The sequence below is a fragment of the Hippoglossus hippoglossus genome, chromosome 10 (assembly GCF_009819705.1).
Source record: "Hippoglossus hippoglossus isolate fHipHip1 chromosome 10, fHipHip1.pri, whole genome shotgun sequence".
NCBI classification, from domain to species: Eukaryota; Metazoa; Chordata; class Actinopteri; order Pleuronectiformes; family Pleuronectidae; genus Hippoglossus; species Hippoglossus hippoglossus.
The window spans coordinates 16,634,065-16,652,301 of record NC_047160.1 but is presented as its reverse complement, the minus strand read 5'-3'; the positions used below and the strand labels follow the sequence as shown (position 1 = coordinate 16,652,301).

The 18,237-nt window shown below is 43.0% G+C and overlaps 2 protein-coding genes across 3 annotated transcripts in view; one reads left to right on the top strand and one right to left on the bottom strand.

Annotated features, from left to right (window-relative positions):
* Window positions 1-1,412: 1,412 nt before the first annotated feature.
* LOC117769829 (pre-mRNA-splicing factor RBM22-like) lies at window positions 1,413-5,842 on the bottom strand. The gene is made up of 11 exons (XM_034598974.1): window positions 5,834-5,842; window positions 4,888-4,941; window positions 4,775-4,804; window positions 4,529-4,667; window positions 4,306-4,406; window positions 3,689-3,861; window positions 3,210-3,410; window positions 2,872-3,036; window positions 2,220-2,308; window positions 1,847-1,975; window positions 1,413-1,582 (listed from the first exon to the last, which is right to left on the bottom strand). Exons 1-11 carry the CDS (start codon window positions 5,840-5,842, stop codon window positions 1,428-1,430), a joined length of 1,245 nt encoding a protein of 414 aa, XP_034454865.1. The 3' UTR covers window positions 1,413-1,427.
* Window positions 5,843-9,647: 3,805 nt separating this feature from the next.
* The window catches only part of ndst1a (N-deacetylase/N-sulfotransferase (heparan glucosaminyl) 1a), a 42,212-nt gene continuing 33,622 nt past the window's right edge, over window positions 9,648-18,237 (top strand). Inside the window, exons 1-2 of one of the 2 annotated variants that reach the window (XM_034597533.1) lie at window positions 9,679-9,859; window positions 15,281-15,463. The gene's annotated coding sequence lies outside the window, so the exon portion shown is untranslated. Of the gene's footprint in view, window positions 9,860-15,280; window positions 15,464-18,237 lie in introns of both variants that reach the window. The other variant, XM_034597532.1, reaches the window with a different exon arrangement.

Here is an 18,237-nt window from a genome sequence, read left to right as displayed (position 1 = left end):
ACAAATAATAAATACCTGGAAATATTGTCTGTATTACACCACAGACAACTCTGGAGATCAGCTGTGAAGCGCTGAAGCATTCTTTTTCTGTCCTTTCTTACGGTTGTTTCAAATTCATATTTATAGTCCACCTTATTTCTGAAGTGAGTATAGTTCCTTTTATTGTGTTTTAACATCAGAACATACATACATACATATGATTAACAGCCACATAAAAAACGATAGTACTTATAGTATAAAGTTGCTAAAATAGGTTCCATTCACGTTAACAATATTAAAATATTAAAATCTGAACGTGTCAGTGATAAGTAACATTTTTACAGGAGGAGAGGTGCAAGCATAGATCAGCACTTTGTAGTCTTTCTCTTATCAGTCCTTCATAGTTCATTAGATTCTGGGCTGTAATAGCCTCCCCATCCCCTGGGTGCTCTGTTGAAGTTGGGTCGTCGGCACATGCGGTCCAGGGCGACGCCAGGCAGGTTCTGAGATTCGACTGCCTCGAAGTCGATGAGCGGTGTCACCCTCTTGCTGGCCATAGCACCCCCGAATGGCATGGCAGATCTGAGAAACAAAGAAAGGCTCTTACAAAGCAGACTCCTTGCATTGTGTTTCCCATTACTGGGAAAAAATTACAAAGGGCGTTATTTCCATCTTTGTGTAGTTTTCTTTTGGCAGAGAGTTTTTGGTGCTGTCCCTTGGTTTATTTCCCAATATGTGATGTTAATAAACTTGGTATTAACACGACATGGAATTTTATATCTGGCAAAGTCCTTATCCTCTTTTATAGAGACACATTTTATAGGTGTGATTTCTAGCTCTGATTTTACTGACTACGTTTATCATTTTATCTTTTATTTTATCTTTTATTTTCATCTGATCTTCAAATTGCCTTTAATTTTTCCCCATTGTTTGGCGTTTTCATTTTTAACTTCTAAAGCTCAATTGTAAATGTGTTTTGAAAGGTTCAATATACATACGTTTATTATTCTTATTAGAGGGATCAGAAATCGTACCAAAACAAGAAAATCATGAACTGTTTCAAAATTACAAAAAAAATCGAATGACTTATCCTTGCCAGAGACTCCTCTTGTCACAACAGTCTGCCATGCCTTGTTTTTAATCCTGTCTCTTCTGTCATTTCAATTCCTGTCACACTCACTAGCCTCTGATTACTTCATTCCCTTCACCTGAGCTCATTTAATAAATTCTTCTCAGCAGCTAGTGAACAAACTTAAATGTCTAAAAACATAACAGCTGATGATTACAAAACTAAATACCAGTATAAAATAATGAGATTATCTCAATATTTGTTTAATATTTGATAGATATCGCATTTGGCTGTGGATGTGATATAAGCTTCATCTTTGAGATCAAGGTCACAGATCAAAAAATAATGAAAGCTAATCACAGTATGATTTCACTTCCAGCTACTCTCCATGGCGTGCGCCATGTGCTGCATGGGCACCCATGCACTGAGGATCCTGGGAGGGGTAGTGAATATGACCAGGATGTCTCATGTTCATTGGAGGGAGCATAGGTGGAGCCATGTGAGCCATCAGGTGAAACATTGGAGGCCAAAAACCTGAATGAGCAGATGAAAAAAAAGTCAAATACAGCATTAGGCATTTTTCTCAATGTGTTTCAATAATTTACTCATTTAATAAATTCTTCTCAGCAGCTAAGGAACAAACATAAATGTTTAAAAACATAGAGCTGATGATTACAAAACTCAATACCAGTATAAAATAAGAGATTATCTAAATAGTTGTTTCATATTTGATAGATATTGTATTTGGCTGTGAACCTGATGTCAGCTGCATCTGTAAGATCAAGGTTATAATTTTACCTGGGGGAGGTGGGTTGATTCCTGTTGGTGGGGGCAGAGCTATGTTCATGACAGCAGGAGAAGTGCCCGGGTCCAGGTTGAAGTAATGTGAAGTGGTCTCTTCATCCAAAGCTGGTGGTGGAGGAAGAGCTACAGCACAAAAAGAAGACACAGAATGAGTAAAGACAATAAATAAAATACATTTCAATAGAAATCAATGCGTTACTTCGTTCCACTCTAAATGGCAGTAAGTATTTATTTTATATCTGTACATCGGGATTATGATTCAATTATCAAAAGAAATCATCACAAGTACAAAGAAGATACTACTTTAATTTAGACTAACATCATATGGCTATGTCATTATACTATGTCATCTTGTTTGCAGACTCACCTCCAGGCAGGCCAGGTACAGGATCAAGTCTGGTACCCATCTCGCTGACACCCTCTTTGATACCCTCCTTTCCTCTTGCTGCCTGAGATCTTAAATACACACAAACCATACAAGTTGTAAATATTCATCACATCACTCTGTTAAATACCTCAGCACAAATGTGCCCAGAGTTTCCTGCTCTGCTGCTTAGTCTGTGCTGTGGTAAAAACCTTACAGTGCGTGTATAAAAAAATACTTCACGCTCCTGATCTCAGTTTGCTGTTAGTTATGACTGTGATAATAATTAATTAGTAATTTCAAAACACACTCTCTGAACACTACCTGGTGTTAATTAGCAAATTATCACTTTAAACCTTCACTTCACCTCCCAAGTAGACCTGATTAGTGCGGCATATGTAAGCTAATAAATGTAACCAGATGGCAGAGGAGCTGTTTTGGTTGCATAGTAAGATTAATATTTGATAAGACCAAAATAAGACCTTTTCTGTCTCTGGAGCACAAGCACTCTATCCTGGGAATCCCATTGTCCGGGATTTACCACTAATCGTGTTCAGAAAATACATGAGCTGCTGTTACTGGATTCCAAGTCAGGAGGTCTGGTCAGAGATGGACACACCAAGGCTTAAATTCACTTTCTCGATCAACTTCTTACCTTCCCCATTTGACAGTGAGCCTTCGTCCATTAATGATCAGTTTGTTGAAGGACTTCTCTGCAGCCGTTTCAGCAGACTGCCGTGTGGCAAACTGGATGAAGGCACACTGCTGCCGCTGGACGATGGTAATGGTACGAATCTCACCAAACTGGTAAAAGTGATTCCTGTAATATTACAGAAAAATGTCAAATAGAACCTTAACAATGGATATTATGGTTTAAAATTGTAACAACAGTGATTGCGTCATCTACAGTATATCTAGAAAATAAGAAAAACTTGCTCTTTGTGGACAAACACAAAGTTGTGTAAGAGTCTGTTGTGAAATGGGGATTCTTACCTGAGGTCTCCATCCGTGACAGTATCTCCCAAACCTCCAATGTAGAGAGTGGAGATTGACTTGTCATCTGGTGGGTCTAGTCGTGGCATGGTTGAGGCCCTTTTCAGCAGCTTGTCTGCAACAGGGTCATTGATACCGTAGTAACGGTCTTTTATGTTCTGGTCAGCCAGAGGGTCGTCGGGATCCGTGGGCTTCTCATGCCTTTGTGAAAAAAATGAGATTATTAATGAGAAAATAAAAAAACTGTGTAACAACTGAAACTTATATTAGGACGTTACAGCCAAACTGAGCCATTAGAACAAATTAACCCCTTTGGCAATAGTAGCAAGTTCTCAGAAAAATGTAAAATTCATATATAAATTAATAAATAATATCAACATAAGAAACAATCGGTTCCAGAATTCACAATTTATCTCACGGCTTCAAATTTGTCCCCTAATTCACAGCATCTTTAGCCAGTTTCAAGAAGTGTCACTCACCTGTAGGGACACTCCTCCCCTCTCTGACACTCTCCCTTCACCCAGAAGGAGCAGATGTGCGGCCGGTTCCTCTTGTAATATGGCGTCGTACGGGCCAGTTTCAGCAACATATCCCTGGAGTTGGGAGCCTTACCTAGCTGACCCACCGGCCGTGTGCCATCGGTATTTGCTATCTGGGAACATAAATGTCGAAATATGCATGAGATCAGAGACAAATCCCAATTTCAGAATCATATCCAAGTTAAGGACGTGCTTAATTTTGTGAACATTTTTGTGTGAGACAATCCTCTTGGTGCCATTTGTGGTTAAAAATGCATTTTCTTTCAGTGTTTTTGTCAGTGTGAAAATACTTTATTGTCACAACTATTCACAAAGCCTCTCCTCTCTGAAATTACAGTATGAAACTCAAAAGGAAAACTGTAACGCAGGAAATATTTTCTTAATGCTTAAATTTTCACAAGAGAGATTTCTAAATCGATTCAATCATTTAATGTTAATTTAACTATGGGCCATGTTTATACTTAAATGATGTACAGGGAAGGACATATAATTAAATTAAATTAAATTGGACCGGGCTATTTTGTAAAACTTTTGCAAGCATAAGAAAAGAACTGTACCTCTCTCTCCATGTTCTGAGTGTAGTCCTCTTTGTTCACATCTGACTTAGGAACCTCATCCTTAACAGAAAGTCCAGTGTCTCGGACCTGGATAGGCAATCCTGTACAACAGAAAGTGTGACAAGAGGGTTGAGCTCACATAGATTCATGCTTCAACAAACTGTAGTTGAATGCAGATCATATTACATTTGCAGATTAAAATGAGTCACTTCCCAAGACTTACCATATTCCAGGTCTAGCAGACATGTCTGACAAACATTCTTCATTTTGCTGCAGGTCTGACAGACCTCCGTCTTCTTGAAACGCATCCATGTCCCTGGACACCATCGGAACACAGTGAAGCGTCGAGCACAGATCTGAAGTGCAAAGAAAGAAAATTTATAAATGTTATTACATGTAACAGTATAAGGTTACGGACATTTGATTTGTGCTGCATTATCATGATTTGAAATATTAATACGAAAGATACCTTGCATTCTTTCCCATACTTTATCCTACTCTGTAATACAAAGCACAGATTAATTTTACACAGCAAAGAATCTACCTCCACTTCATTGCAATGACAACGTACTGCTCACTCACCCCATGGATGTAAGGATTTTCTCCTAAACATGTCTCACACAGAATTGGAATTTCCTGAAAGACATAGAAAAAATAGATGTTAATTTAAAAAAAGAATAAAGTTCCACATCAGTTACAAAGCCAACAAGTTTGTGAAGCAGTAACTTGGCCTGTATTCTGGGTTTTGTGTGACATGGACTTGTTCCCTCTGACTTTGCCATCTGTTGAAGGATGCTGTTTCACTCTAAGTGCTAACTGCAGAAAATGACCTTGCGTTAATCCCAAACCCACTGACAGCATCAGCCAAACACCTAAATATAAGCAGCTCTTGTGGCATAAACGTCATCTTCATTGTCTAAGGTTGCAAAAGTTTATATTGTCATGTCTTGATAAAACCAACATTGGTCACAGGCCAAGTTGTGTCAAGTCTCAAGAGAGAAAACTACTTTATATAGTAGGTGTGAGGGACATTTAAGTGGTAGGTAGGTGAAAAATATAGTTGCTTGATGTGCAAACAGTAAACTGAAAAGCAAGATCAGGTAGTTGTGTCAAAACCTCAAATTCTAAATTACATGGGTGCGGTAGTTTCCCACCACAATGACTGCGCATACACCATTCACGTGTCATATGAAAACATCCCTCACATCACTGAGGTGGAAACTCGTGCGGTGGCCCATACAGTATGTATTCACTATACGGAACACATACCATACATTTCACAAGGCTGCTTTTGCACATCTGATGCGTGTAAGTCTTATTTTACATACCATAACTAGTGAGAAAGAGAAATATGTACAATACTAACTAGCTGTTAGCTAGCTACCTTCATTTTTGGCTAGCTAACCATATCTAGATCAACTAAATAAAACTCAAAATATAAGTAAATACTTAATAAACTGAGGGATGTGCATTTTATTTTATTTATCGAGAGTGATAGTATGGCTGGTCGCAATCATTTAAGACTTACGGTTGACATGGTCTCAAGATGCTGCTTGAAGAACAGGATGAGGAAAATCAGTAGGCAATTCTTGGTTGAGTCTGAAATCAGTGGTGCTGAGGACCTAGACTTTGTTGGACAGGATCAAGCTGGAGTTGTGCTTTGAATCCAGCTCTCCTAAATGAAGAAGGCATCTTCATTGTCATCAAAGGAGCCTTTGATGACATAGAAGATGCCTTTGATGATTTTTCCAGATTTGCCTCTTCACACATGTCATGTTGACAACATACTGGACACACTTCAGACAGATCATCTGTTGATTACACACAGATAAACAACACTTGCATTACAGAAACTACGAAAAACAAACTATAGCATTTTCTGGTGAGCCTTTGGGTTGTTTTCATTCTCAGATGACTGAACTTCATTATCGAGAACATCAAGCACATCTTTTAAAATCACGTCTGTTGACTTTAACCAGCAGCAACAGGAGGACACATGAAGCTTAACACGTCCAATAAAAGCACGTTCACCAACTTTACTCACAAAAACACTGCAGGAGCTTCCACCTCATTGATGTGAGGGATGTTTTCATATGACATGTGTTTGGTGTGTGTGCATTGTAATGATCACCAGCGTCAAACGAAAGCACTTAGCTTGGAGCTGGCCACACGTGTGTATTCTTCATAATGGTTGCCATGATCCCCAGTTAAACTGGAACGCCAGGGTAGTTCAGTCCATTTATCTACAGCAGCTAACTGTAGCATAATACACATTCCAGTGGCCGATAGAGGTGTGGACATTTCTCAATTCTTAGATGCATCGTGATGCAGACTTGGACATAGTGTGTACACACACACACACACACACACACACACACACACACACACACACACACACCTGCAGACAGATAGTTCTTCCCGCAGATTACGACGTAAAGCGGTGTTTTAACTTCATTGTTGCAGAAGAAGTGACGCCCCGTTTAACCAGGAACATAAATATGAATTCAGCAGGTTTTTATAAAGATCAGTTCTACGTGTGATGATTAGAAAGCATCAGAGGGACAGAGTCACTTGTTGACCGGTGGAGTCATGCGCCTCAGTGCAGTGGTGCTGCTAAGGGGGGCCAGGTAGGGCCAGGTGGGGCCACCTTGATATAGTAAAGGCTATAATCAGAGTTTGTCCTTTTAAACTTTAGGTGCCGCACACAAGTCTCAACTGAATGAATGTCAAATTAGTGTGGAGATTACTGACCACTGTCATAGACTTACTGTTGTCTGATTTATTTATTGAAAACCTTATTTTGTAAATTATGGTACAATTGTAATAACAGCAACAGTCTATAATATATTTTAAAGCACTTTCTAAATAAAAACAGAGTTCATGTTTCAATTTATGAAAAAGCAGCCACTTGCAGTAATATATTAATATTTTATATTTAAAACTAGTTCTTACAGTATAAAGTTGCTAAAATAGGTTCCACTTACGTTAACAATATTAAAATATTTATTCTGAACGTATCAGGGATAATTATTATTGATGGATTTATGGGGCTGGCCAATTTGGTCAAACGTCATATCACGACAAAAGTTTCTGTGATGGTGGATATAATAATAAAAATAATAATTAACACATTATTATTTCTTCTGAGTTTAAAGACAGATTTTTGCTCCTAAGTGAAGGTTGTGGATTTGAAATTTAAAACTTAACATTTTACAAATCTGAGGTAGATCAATTATGTGTATTACCTCCTCACTGTGCACAATGTATAAGCGATATATTGATAAATATTGAATATCTTTGTTATTTTGCTATTGATGAAAATTGCAATGTGATAATTATTCATTCATTTTATTGCCTAGCCCTAATATTATATAGTACGCTGTTAAGAGGAGTTCTGCAAAAAGAGTTTTATGTTATTACTATATTTGACACAGCTGATTTTAAAATAACATTTTACTTTACTTTACTAACAAAGCAGCCTACTAATTTGTGGTGGTGCAACTAATACTTGTGTACGAGTGAACAGTGTGTGTGTGTGTGTGTGTGTGTGTGTGTGTGTGTGTGTGTGTGTGTACAAACACTGACTGATGGGCTGGTGTGTGTGAGTTAGTGTAAGCCAATTGTGTAGTCCACTTACAGTTTATCTACCCACCTGTTCCAAATCAGGTCAGGGTGTCTTTACTGTGTGAAACTCCAATTAGCGGGGTAACGGATGTTTGAGATTACGGATGAGCATTGAGCCTCTAATGTTTATTTAAGGTCAGGCTGAGGTTGTGGAGTCAAAAGACGGGGATTACACGCAGGCCTGAAGAGCTGGCAACTCTTTCATACTGCAGCTGCCATCAGAGAGGTCATAAACTAAAGTATGCTGCTACCCCCGTATGTGAATTAAAAGAAACAGCACCACTCTCCTCTGTTGCTTTGGATGGCTGATTCAGATGCAGTGATTTCAAGGTATAATCAGCTGCATCGTGCTCATCGGCTCACATGGGCATTGATCGACAGTTGATCATATTTCTTGAACAAAGGTGGAACTTGAATCTCCTTCTTGAATATCTCTCGTAGCAGCAGTCTACGTCTTGTTAGTGTCCTGTTTCCTGGGACACTAAAGTAAACCTTGTGGGGATCGCCTCCTTTCTCTTAATGAGTCGCGTGACCCTGTCTCCTCTATCATGTGATGTGGAAGAGACAGCCAAAGCTGTTTTGAAGGAAGGCTTTGTCTTGGATTTAGCCCTTTCCGTAATCAAAATCACCAACCTCATGAGTTACAGGGTCAGGGGACATGGAGGTGTCCCACTACATTGTAGATGCTCCATGTTTCAGACCTCAATCGAAACAAGTTGCACTCTCACACTGGCATCAAGGGTTGTAATGTTTACACCAGAAACTCACCATAGTTTACATCAAGGTATATTTCATATATTCATGTCAATTGCAACATCTCTCATTCATCAATAGGCTGTTTGTCACCATAAAACCATGTTTGTTGTTCGTTTTTTGTGGCTATAATAATCATCACAAATATTGTTATATTTTGACATATTCAATATTATACATTAACCTCTAAAGATGATTAAAATATTCAGTAAAAGTGGATCAGAGGAAAATTGCATTTCTCTGAAGGAAAAGTAGCAGTGCGTTTGTATTATAAGACCACGATTATTGAGTACAAAGAGATATACCATTTCCCCAGGGAATATTGGGGTGATTTTTATATTAGACAATTCATGCAGAACTGGTTAAAGCCTACACACATTCAAATAACAGATAGGTGGGTGGATAGATAGATAGATAGATAGATAGATAGATAGATATTTTATTGATCCAAAGGGAAATGTAGGCATCCAGTAGCACACAAAACAATCAAACACAAGAGCATAAGAATAATAAAAGGTGAATATGAGTCATGGTAAAGAAATATGTGCTCAAATGATACTGACAATACAACTATTTTAAGTAGAAGGTGAATGAAAGACACAAACTGAGGCAGTGTACTGAAAGATCAACTCAATAAAATCAAGAAAGATAAACAAAAATGTGACAACAACATTTTGGAAGGGGTCAAACTGTGCAGTCTGTGTGATGTGGTGATTCATCAAAAATCCTCCTGAGTTACTGTTCCTGTAAGAGACAGGAATCATAAACTTCCACTGTAATCACAGCCCAATTGAATCATGCATGTACGGAAATAACTCACAAGGTAAACTAATAAGCTTCAGAGCAGCCGAACCCCTGCACAGAGCCCACCTCGCGTTTCCCTGAGGAGTCGTGCGTGTGGCGCGCGCTTGCATGTGTGCGCATATCAGTCATAAATGCGCTGTGCTGGCGCCTCCTGTCGACAGTTATGGGCCACTGCCGGTGCACGGAGCTGCAGAAAGAGAGGGGCACTCTCAGATTTCCCTGCTTCTCCCGGCCGAGTCCGCTGCGCCGCTTCCACATCACGGCCGACAGCGAACCGAGACGACGACGACGACGACATGCGCTCGGTGAGCTCCAGCCCCACGTCCTACACAAGCGGCCCGCGTTGTCCCGAGCACCCCTCGGCCCACACAAGGTGAGTTAAACCGAACACAGCACGAGCGTGGTCCGCTGGTTTTTGCTTTTTTTTTGAAGCAACGCTCGGTACACGACCCAGCACCGAGAGCCCCGCCGCTCGCTCGCTCGCTCTCCCAGGCCCGGCTAGTGAGCTCTGTCTGGCGCAGACGGAAGAGGCCAGTTTCTCGGCCCGACTCTCTCTCCCCCCTGGCTGGAAGCATAAAGCCCAGACGGTGTGTGGCGGGGGCTCGGTGCGGCTCTCGGCTCCATTAAGGCAGCACGGAGGGAGAGGTGGAGGGGGGCTAGCGTTATCATGTCGAAGTTTGTACCCAGGATAGAGCCATGTCCGGCGGCTCGGCTCTGTGGGTTTATATCGGAATTCCTTCCTCCGGCCGGATCCCGTGTTGCAGCCCCGGTACCAGCGACTAACTTGTTTGTGTAACTTCGGAGCCGCGGCAGCTTTGTCGAGAAATCCTCGCCTCAAGTTAGCTTCGACTACTCTGCAGCCATGAAGCAATCTACCCTCCAAATGTGTCTCTACCAGCGATGATGAGGCCAAACGATTTTTTTCTGGCCAAATTGTAATGAAAGGTCGATGGGACTGTCTGCCACCCGACCCAACAGCAGTGCACTTGACAGAGCTGGACAAAAGATCCCCGCGGGAGTGCTCCGTGCACTGCCCCTGACATTACTTTGTCCAAATCACTTCTAGGAACTTGGGTTAATTATCAGCAGTGATGATGACACGCTGTGTTATGACACATGGTTCTATGTGTTACTATGTGTAGGGATCCTCTGCAAACTGATTATTACTGATGCTGCTCACAAGATTTCATAACAATCTTTCTCAAACCATATACACACACACAGACACACACACAAAACAAATAGATAATGCTGATGTTGCAATGCTCTTCTCCAATTTGGATTCTCATTCACAGATTGGGAGGCGCTGTCTAAAAAGATGCCCTCAGTTCTAAGTGTTTTCTGTGTGTATCGGTGGCTGTTGCACAATGCACCAGTCACACAGCGTCTAATTCTTTACTGTAGGAGGCTGCTTTGTGGTCTGAAACGGAGCAAACGTCTGCCCCCACTACTACAGCTGAGTCTATTAAATGTTATAAACACTTGACTTGGCCTGTAGGAGAAAAAAAAGAAGGGTGGGACAGTTCAGACCTGCCTGAAATCTGTTGCCTCGGGGTGTACACGCGTGCAAGCGTGCACCTATGTGAGTAGGAGATTACTCAAGGAGAATGACTCACGCTCAGAATGTATTTGGCAAAGTCGTAAGGACTTTCCCTGCGTTTCGCCTCGGCTGCACAAGACATTCTTGTAAGTGAAAAATGCTGTCCCTCTGCTTTTATGTATCATGAGATTAATTTCACCAGTGCTTCACATTTTTTTGCTGCTCCCAAGCCATGTGTTGTTTATCACATGTTCTATCCCGCATTCACACACACAGAAAAATGTAGGGGCTTATTCCATTTGCAGATTTGATTTAAAATTAAGAGTGTCCGCCGTGCTGTCATGTGTTTGTCAAATTTGTGGAGAGCTGAACCTTAAGAGTTTTATTTATCCGTGCCAACTGTTAGTCTGGTTGTTGCAACCCTCCATCTGACTGCTCCCACTGGCTGCCAAACACGCTGTGATGTAGCGCTTTCAGTTGACGAAGGCTGCCACTGCTGCCGCAGCCATTTGATCGTATATCAGCATCTCAACACTTAGATATGCCGGTTAAATGCTGCGACTGGGTTACAATGCCTACACATAGAGGTAGATAAAATGAGGTGTATGACAGATCATGTCACTGAGCGGTGTTTGGCCATTTATCAGAATGAGACATGATCACAGACGATTCATCATTTTAGGTTTTAGGCTTGAATGGAGGGTGAGTAAGAGGCAAAGTGGTTGGTTGTCAGCCATAGCTTCGACTGCTTTACTGCTTCGTATCTCCACACAGAGGAGGATGTAAATTGAACTGTACTGCAGCAACTATACCGTCACAATTAATGCCACACAAGGCAACTGTTGGGAAACTGCAGTGGCCAACACATGTCGGCTCCTTTATTTTTCCATGTCAGTGCCCCTTGTAGCCACACTTTGTGTGTGTGTGTCGGGGGGGTGGCAGGCCTCTCTTTAGAGTGGGGCTAAAACCAGGCATCTTTCCAAAACTCAGCACCCCCTCCCCAAACCCTCTCTGCTGGGTATAAGCACTGCTTTGTGACACAGTTGTGCTCCCTATGGTTCTTCTCATTCATACACTACGACAAAATCTACTGGTTGCACGAGACACTGGAATCTACAATGGGATGTGGACCCAATATAGCCTGCTGTTTAACCAGCAAACTCTGTTGTTTTATGATTAAGTCAATTTTTGGGGATTAATATGCCAGAATGCAAGCGGCAGATTGTACCATTGCGGCATGTAAAAGTATTAAGTTTGTATTGATGTACCATTTTCTGTCTGGAATGTGGCTGTAGCATTTTTTGGCTTAGGTTGTGCTATCGTGAGGGATATTGGAGCGCAGCAGCAGAGTAAATACATTCTATACAGCCCAGCACAGCTGAGTATTAGCAAATTATCCGATAGCATCTGTAATCCTCAGGAAAACCTGGAGAGTTGTTTTTGAATAGTACTAGCCTCCATCAGATAGTTGGCAGGCACCGGGGGTGTCCACATGTGTGACTGGCTGGCTAGGCAAGTGGCTCGGCTGAATGCTACAGTATGCAGGCAGATCAGATTACTGAACGATTAGCCATGGCCTCCTATCCCCAGCCCAGGGAAATGATTTTCCACTGTCATAATTCCCAAGACTGAATTACGCAGGCTAGTGACTCACAGATACTCAATACTACAGCCCTGAGTACTGTACCCCGTAACTGTTGCTCTCTGGCGAGGGGAGATAGGACAAAATAGTTTTCAATTTGAATTTCTGGTTGAGCTCTGGTGCTTACTCTCAAGTATGGATAGTGTTATGACCTAGCATCGACAGTGGTCGGGGCAAAGGGCGGAGTTTAATGTGATCTTTGCACTTAAGCTGGGACCAGCAGGCAGCTGCAAAACGGTCACTGAGCTCTAAAATGTCCCTCACATGTCCTGCTATTGTGAGATGTACATCAAAAATGTGAGCACATGTTAGATGGGCAATGAGGCAGCGTAAATCAAGTAGGCCTCTAATTCTGCCGAATGGAAAGATGGAATAAGAGAGCGAGAGAGAGAGAGAGAGAGAGAGAGAGAGAGGGGGTAGCCGGTGAGGCTAGCTGCTGGTGGAGGTAGGACCATGTTTCCAAGGTGCTCACCCCCTGAGGCAGGAATCTGATACATTCCAGAGGCTCCTGTATCCAGACGAATAATGGTGACTAGGGTGTAGTGTTTCATCAGGTGACACGTGATTGGAGCATAAGTGCTGGGAAAGTAAGAGCTATGTCATAAGCTCAGAGGTAGCTCGCTCTGGTTGCCTGGAGGGATCGGGAAGTATGTCAGAGGAGCAGGATGGGTTATGTGTGATATGGATTTATCCCTTGTAGAAGACAACCCACTCTTCCCTTGCTACCATTTAGATACAGAGATTTACATCGTTTTAAACACTGAAGTGAAAACTCTGATCATTAACAAGTTACAATGAATGACGCAGTGGGAAAACCCGTATTTGTCTCGGTAACATGATTCTCTGTTGTGCTCTGATTAGGCCCATATATTTGACTGAATAATACAATCTAAGACACTTAAATGCCTGCTGATGATGAATAACCAAAAAAGTCATTAGGTACGGCTTGGCTTGTCTCTAGACAAGTTGTGACATGAGGCTGTTTTCTCGGGGCATGTTCCTGGAGATTTTACAGATTTGCCTGTTTCTAGACCAACACCTGTGACGAAACAGTATCAGCAGCCAAATCTGTGGGTCCAATTTTCTTCATGGAGTTTTCAACCCTAGAAATCTGTCCTCCCCAACCCCTGAGCTAAAAGCTATTTATACTGCTGCTGCCACAGGAAAAAAATACCCTGTTTTATTTAGTGGTCAAAAAACAAGCTGTCGGGTGTTAATGGACTTCACCTCAGCCATTCCGGCGGACCCTCGGGGTACGGCATGCTCGTATGCTCGGCAAGGGAGCTCTCAGCACTGGTCCGTTAATGAAGCCATTTTCAGAGATGGAGAGATGCAATAATGGGAACGCACCACTTCACTGCAGGATATTCTAACCCCATCCTCAACATAAGTGCTATCAGTCATCTGATATTTAGATTTTTTTTCAATCTCCTTTGTCCATTTCGTCATTCAGAGGCCTCTTTTCCAGTCTCCAGGTAGTGATACGTGTGTTTGCTGCCTCAGTGTTGCATTGAGACATGCACTGTATTTCTACTGAGAAACTTTGAGCATGTTGCATTGGTGTCAGAGTTTTGTACTATCACTAGAAAAAGGAAATGTGTGCTGAAGGCTGTTCTGCCAGTGTAAGTTACTGTCCATCTGTTGAACTGTTGGACATTAGCCTAACATCTCTGGACCTATGGCATGGTGCTAAAAGCTCCGTATGAGCATCGAGGGCAGACAGGTGGTGGGCAGAGAGGGGGGGGGGGGGGTGTGTGTGTGATCTTTATGTTTACCCAGTTGTCTGGTGGCCGCCGCTGGGTCTGACTGCACCACGGATAACGTCTGTAGAACTGTTGTGTGTACACCTTCACTCACGCATGCCTCAAGTTGTATACAGTGTTGTTGTTTATAGTATACAGCAGACCTAAGTGGAAAATGTAAATTGTTTGTCACTTAGTAAGATGTTGTATTCAAGAACAAATTCCTCAGTTTTGCTCTAGATTTGAATAGCAAGAATTGGAAGCTTCATTAGTATAATATTTGAACACATATTTTGAGACAAGGAAACAACAGTGGATATTTTACTCTTTAAAGCCTGACTGATGTGGATTTTTAGGGGCTGATATCAGTTTTACTGTGTAAAATATGATATATTTCTGAACCTGAAAGGTTTGTCTCTTATATAAGGATGACGGTACATGATGACTACACTTAGTTGTATAATGTAATACAGTACAACAGCCTCTAATCATGATGTTAAAGTCACCTTGAGGTGTTCTAATACATTTATATTAGTTGAATGTAACTACTAACTGTATGGTTGTGTCCTTCTCTTAGCAACAGTGGCCTTTGCTTTCACTGTTTGACTGTTCCTCCCGGTGCTTTAACAAGATCACAGCTGTGAACCTGATGCTGTCAGGAAACCCATGTTCAGTGTTTACCCCGCTAAAGGTTGTGTTTGCAGCACATGTCATGATTGGCGAGTGAGCGCATACATAAGGTCACATAGATGTTCCAGGTTTTCTTTGTTAGCTCATGATCACAGAGGCTCTTGTTATCCAGGACGACGGTACATTACAATATAGAAGCATGTCTCTGACACGCTCCTCCTGTTCTCCGTCCTGATGCAGGAGAGCAGAGCGGGCCGGGCCGTTATGGCATTCCACCAGGACAACAGAGCTGAGTAAACTTTAGCAGGGCATCTGGCGTCTAGTGGCCCTGCTCTCTACCCTCTCTCCCCTGTCTGTTAGCCCCAAAGTAGACCAGGCCACCACAGCACAGAAAGTCATCTGGTGACCACTCTGCTACCATCTGTGAGTGCATTTGGCTTCACTGCAAACAAAGCATTGTGGCATGTGAACATCCTCAACATCTAAACAGCTCTGCCCGCCTATCTAACTTCATCTTTGGGTGGAAACTATGAATGCATTGCCAGGGTTCTGGGTCATCTCTATTTCAATTCATTAAATTGCATCAAGGCGTTGTGAATCCACTGTAGCAAACTGACCACAGCTGATGGCATACTTCTTCTCCATTTTGAATTGCTGTGGCGGAAAGAACTGTAATGGTGCTGACCCGAGTTTTAGCTCCAAGTGTATCCCCCTCCACTGATCCGAGGCGGTGCAGTGTCTGCCCAGCATGCTGTCTCTCATCCATCCTGGGTGGTAGAGGGGTGTGTGTGTGTGTGTGTGTGTGTGTGTGTGTGTGTGTGTGTGTGTGTGTGTGTGTGTGTGTGTGTGTGTGTGTGTGTGTGTGTGTGTGTGTGTGTGTGTGTGTGTGTGTGTGTGTGTGTGTGTGTGTGTGTGTGTGTGTGTGTGTGTGTGTGTGTGTGTGTGTGTAACCCGGAGGTCAGTCCTAATGCAGCTAGGGCACCTAGACGGGAGGATGGCTGGAGACTGCAAATGACAACAGGACGAATGAGCTTTATTTTGCCAGGTCTTGAACAGTTTTATTCAGACGGCGGGTGCTGCTTCCATCGGGGTCAGTTGTGACGGTCAGGTGGTGTAGCGGCTGGCTGCCCTCAGTGAGACTTGCCACAGCCGCAAGCATTTGGTCCATACAGAGACACTCAGAGGTTGTTTGGGTAAAGAAGCAAAACTAAAGGAACCATAGTGGGATGTGCAAGCCTGCAAACACAAACAACACCCTACCCCCTCTGTGCAGTGTTAAGTGGCCGGATGTGTTTTGTGAATGGGACACAGGTGTCTGGGCCGCACTGTGTGTGGCTGGCCAGAGGTCTGTGTTTGTTTTCTCTCCGTAATGGCCCCCCAACTCTCTGCTGTAGCTCGACCAAAACTCATTGGTTCTCAATGGGCCTGGTTGGAGGCCCCCTCTTTTTCCTCTTCTTCAGTGGGGTTGAGCAGTGGGTGAATTTGAGTTCGTTTTGACTCAATCTGATAAGGAAATTCAAGAAATCCCACAACACAATGTTGAGGCTACACATTGAGCAAGTCTGATGCTTTTTTAGATTCCTCTTTCTTCCTTTTATTCTTGCCTTCATCCCTCTGCTGCCTCTGATCTTCCTCAGCAAAGCAGGCGTTTGAAGTTGTCAAGTCTCTGGCTTCATTGTTGAGTCCTCAAAGTGCTTATGTGACAGGTAGAGAAGAGCTAGAGGGGAGTAATGTGACTCCCACATAGTCCACTGGCTCCCCAGTCTTCATCCTCTACACCCTGGTTTCCCACTCTCCTTCGGCACACAGGCCTCAGCTCTGTGCTGATGTCACTCTGCTGAGCTCCGCTTTGTTGACTAACAGCCCAAAGGTGCGCTTTGGGCTCTGAGGAAGACTCGCACTCCGCTACCACAACCCCATGCTGCGTCTCCCTAAGGAGCTCAGCCAAGTGAGGTAATGGGTTGTTAACCCCTCAGCCACCTCCATGTTTGGACGTCGTACTGGCAGCAGTGGCTGCTATCAGCACCCTAATCTGATTGTTTTAGTAACCCTGTGGCCTCCCCAGATGGCCCAGCCTCTGAGCTGGTTTATGATCAGCATACAGTTAATATCTGGGGTACACAACGCTCCCCTCCCTTCCACACATACTGCTCCCCTCAAACTCTGCTCTCATTTCTCCCCACCACCCCCTGTGCTATTGTCTCTGATGCCTTTCCATGAGTGCCCTGTTTTATTTCTTTATTTCACTGAGCTTTTAAAATTCCAGAATCCATTTCTTTTGCCCCCAGGCACAAAGGGTGATGGCTAGAGACGGTGTAGCAAATTAAATTTGGTCTCCTTCTTTTGCACCCCTTGGACATGGGCACGACAGAGAAAGACGACAGGAGCAAAGGAAGCTGGAGGAAAAAGCCCATTTCCCATGCATTACTGTCTCTTTCCTCAGGGTCTATCGCGGAATAACACCAACACCTCTATCGCTTTTTTCCCCTCCTCTTTTTAATTTTCTTTTTCTCGCCCTCTCCCCCCGTCTCGCTCTCACAGCTGCTATTCCTTCTCAAGCAGTCTAACCTAAAGGTCTCCTTGCTCTTTCTACCACTGCTAACACAGTCTGACCCAGTTTATTAGTTTGGGTCTAGTGAATCATTAATCGAGGTTATCTAACTGTTCCTGTAATGATGCCGCTGTGACTCGTGTGTCAGTGCCTCTCTGTGTTCAGATCTGATCAAGCCGTACCCTCATGCTTCTTGCTCTACATTTGTACTCGATCATAACCATTTTGCAAAAAAAAGCATTGTCCCTCAAGCTAGACTATATGTTTAATAGGTGCGCTGTGCACTGTAATATGTCATTGTGTCAGAGCACAATACGTGGACTAAGTGCACTGAATGCAAATTAATCTTGTGGGATTGCAGCAGCTGAAAAGAGTGGTGTTTTGGGGAAAGGAGGGGAGCGAAGGGAGGGACAGAAGGAGGACTAATAGTGGCGACAGAGAGGAGAGGGAGAGAAAAGAGCATGTGAGGAGGAGGTGGAGGGATGTGGGATGTAGTCATCGCCAGGCCCATTCATCATGCAATGCCTGCTGGGATGCGCTGGGGTCAGTCCCGCACAACACAATTACAGCCTGTTCCAGTGTGTTGTGCTCGACTCCACAGTGTACCGACTATGTTCTGTTGTCTTTTGTTCGGCTTCCTCTGTTC

What these genes read in the sequence shown, in the direction of transcription:
- LOC117769829 (XM_034598974.1), bottom strand. An exon ending in AGTATGGGAAAGAATGCAAG is followed by an intron (nt 4,668 to 4,774) that starts GTATCTTTCGTA and finishes TCTTTCTTTGCA; the next exon opens with CTTCAGATCTGTGCTCGACG. An exon ending in AATCAACCCACCTCCCCCAG is followed by an intron (nt 1,583 to 1,846) that starts GTAAAATTATAA and finishes CTGCTCATTCAG; the next exon opens with GTTTTTGGCCTCCAATGTTT.